Here is a 2,729-nt window from a genome sequence, read left to right as displayed (position 1 = left end):
TTCCTCATTAATGTACACACAGCACCCCATATTGACAGAAAAACACAGAATTGTTGACATTTTTGCAGATTTATTAAAAAAGAAAAACTGAAATATCACATGGTCCTAAGTATTCAGACCCTTTGCTGTGACACTCATATATTTAACTCAGGTGCTGTCCATTTCTTCTGATCATCCTTGAGATGGTTCTACACCTTCATTTGAGTCCATCTGTGTTTGATTATACTGATTGGACTTGATTAGGAAAGCCACACACCTGTCTATATAAGACCTTACAGCTCACAGTGCATGTCAGAGCAAATGAGAATCATGAGGTCAAAGGAACTGCCTGAAGAGCTCAGAGACAGAATTGTGGCAAGGCACAGATCTGGCCAAGGTTACAAAAAACTTTCTGCTGCACTTAAGGTTCCTAAGAGCACAGTGGCCTCCATTCCTTAAATGGAAGACGTTTGGGATGACCAGAACCCTTCCTAGAGCTGGCCGTCTGGCCAAACTGAGCTATCGGGGGAGAAGAGCCTTGGTGAGAGAGGTAAAGAAGAACCCAAAGATCATTGTGGCTGAGCTCCAGAGATGCAGTCGGGAGATGGGAGAAAGTTGTAGAAAGTCAACCATCACTGCAGCCCTCCACCAGTCGGGGTTTTATGGCAGAGTGGCCCGACGGAAGTCTCTCCTCAGTGCAAGACACATGAAAGCCTGCATGGAGTTTGCTAAAAAACACCTGAATAAGATTCTCTGGTCTGATGAGACCAAGATAGAACTTTTTGGCCTTAATTCTAAGCGGTATGTGTGGAGAAAACCGGGCACTGCTCATCACCTGTCCAATACAGTCCCAACAGTGAAGCATGGTGGTGGCAGCATCATGCTGTGGGGTGTTTTTCAGCTGCAGGGACAGGATGACTGGTTGCAATCGAGGGAAAGATGAATGTGGCCAAGTACTGGGATATCCTGGATGAAAACCTTCTCCAGAGTGCTCAGGACCTCAGACTGGGCCGAAGGTTTACCTTCCAACAAGACAATGACCTTAAGCACACAGCTAAAATAACGAAGGTGTGGCTTCACAACAACTCTGTGACTGTTCTTGAATGGCCCAGCCAGAGCCCTGACTTAAACCCAATTGAGCATCTCTGGAGAGACCTAAAAATGGCTGTCCACCAACGTTTACCATCCAACCTGACAGAACTGGAGAGGATCTGCAAGGAGGAATGGCAGAGGATCCCCAAATCCAGGTGTGAAAAACTTGTTGCATCTTTCCCAAAAAGACTCATGGCTGTATTAGATCAAAAGGGTGCTTCTACTAAATACTGAGCAAAGGGTCTGAATACTTAGGACCATGTGATATTTCAGTTTTTCTTTTTTAATAAATCTGCAAAAATGTCAACAATTCTGTTTTTTTCTGTCAATATGGGGTGCTGTGTGTACATTAATGAGGAAAAAAAATTAACTTAAATGATTTTAGCAAATGGCTGCAATATAACAAAGAGTGAAAAATTTAAGGGGGTCTGAATACTCTCCGTACCCACTGTATATGTATCTCGTCTCAAAGCATGATTCTGGAAGCTTCATATCATTGCTATCATTGCTTTTTTCGTAATTGCTGGTTAAATATTGCTGAAAAGGTTCCAGGTTCCATTTTGACAACAAGCCTCAGGGTCAATTCAGCATCGTAGTGTATTAAGTATCTTTGTTCATGGAAAATAACAGTGGAAATGTTTACGTCTAAGGTATGTGGCTATATAGAAATTGGCTTTCAAAAATAAAACCATACCGTAATATTCACTGAATTATGAGCAGGTGTGACAACTAGCCCCTGTCATTCTAATATGAGGAATAATTACTTGACATTAGTATAGACGTTAATAACTACGTGACATTTGGTACGGAGAATCCGTTAAATAGCCACCGAATACCACTTATGAGACGTGACATTTCAATTGATTTTCTAAATTAAAAAATGATCCCATCATATGTCGTTTGCCGCTAATGTAATAGATGCATGTTGAATTTGATTAGGCTGGAGATATTTTTGAAAAGATATTAATGCAATGTAATCAGGACAAGATTAAATGTTATCCTTATATTGCAATATACAGTGCATTTCAAAAGATTACGTGAAATAATTCAATAAAAAGACACATAGCTATGCATGTAATTCTTGCTGTGGCCAGTAGGTGGCAGTACCTGACATGGTGGATGTTTTGTAATCACTCGTTCATCCGCGCCAGTAGGGGGCAGTGTGACATGCACAGCTCAGAAGAAGAACGAGCCTCTGAAGTGAAAGCGCAAAATCCCGTGTGCTAGCATTACTGGCTAGCAGTTGTGAGTTTACGGAAAACATGGACTGGTAAATATTACGTTTTATTCTAATGTTATTGTTGTATGACTGATATCTGATTACTTTATTTGATTCATGGTTTTCTCTATTTTAAATTATCGTGAGAACGGCTCCACATGGCAGCTGACACTGTCAATATAATAACACGAGAGAAAATAAAATATAACTTATTATTTATCGATGAAAAAATATGTAACTTTAGTGTTATTTTATGTAAATACAGCATTTCGGATCACAGAACCTTATGTTATGCAGAAGTCTAATAGTTTGTTAGCTGCGTTTTGACAGTTCATAGCCAGTTATTATTGCTATTTGATTGTATTTTACAGGGAACACAGTGTAAACAGCAACACAGTGTGTGTGTGTGTGTGTGTGTGTGTGTGTCTCTCTCTCTCTC

At 40.2% G+C, this 2,729-nt stretch overlaps 1 protein-coding gene across 1 annotated transcript in view; it reads left to right on the top strand.

The window, feature by feature from the left end:
* Positions 1-2,239: 2,239 nt before the first annotated feature.
* LOC107590978 (nuclear pore complex protein Nup107-like) overlaps positions 2,240-2,729 on the top strand; it is a 15,918-nt gene continuing 15,428 nt past the window's right edge. The window contains exon 1 of the mRNA XM_016279949.1: positions 2,240-2,341. Coding sequence (XP_016135435.1) covers positions 2,334-2,341 — 8 coding nt within the window. The 5' untranslated portion in view covers positions 2,240-2,333. The remainder of the gene's footprint in view (positions 2,342-2,729) is intronic.

The sequence above is a fragment of the Sinocyclocheilus grahami genome, unplaced genomic scaffold (assembly GCF_001515645.1).
Source record: "Sinocyclocheilus grahami isolate Dianchi unplaced genomic scaffold, SAMN03320097.WGS_v1.1 scaffold135.1, whole genome shotgun sequence".
Lineage (NCBI taxonomy): Eukaryota > Metazoa > Chordata > Actinopteri > Cypriniformes > Cyprinidae > Sinocyclocheilus > Sinocyclocheilus grahami.
The sequence above is the reverse complement of the archived record's forward strand: the minus strand, read 5'-3'. Positions and strand labels throughout refer to the sequence as shown.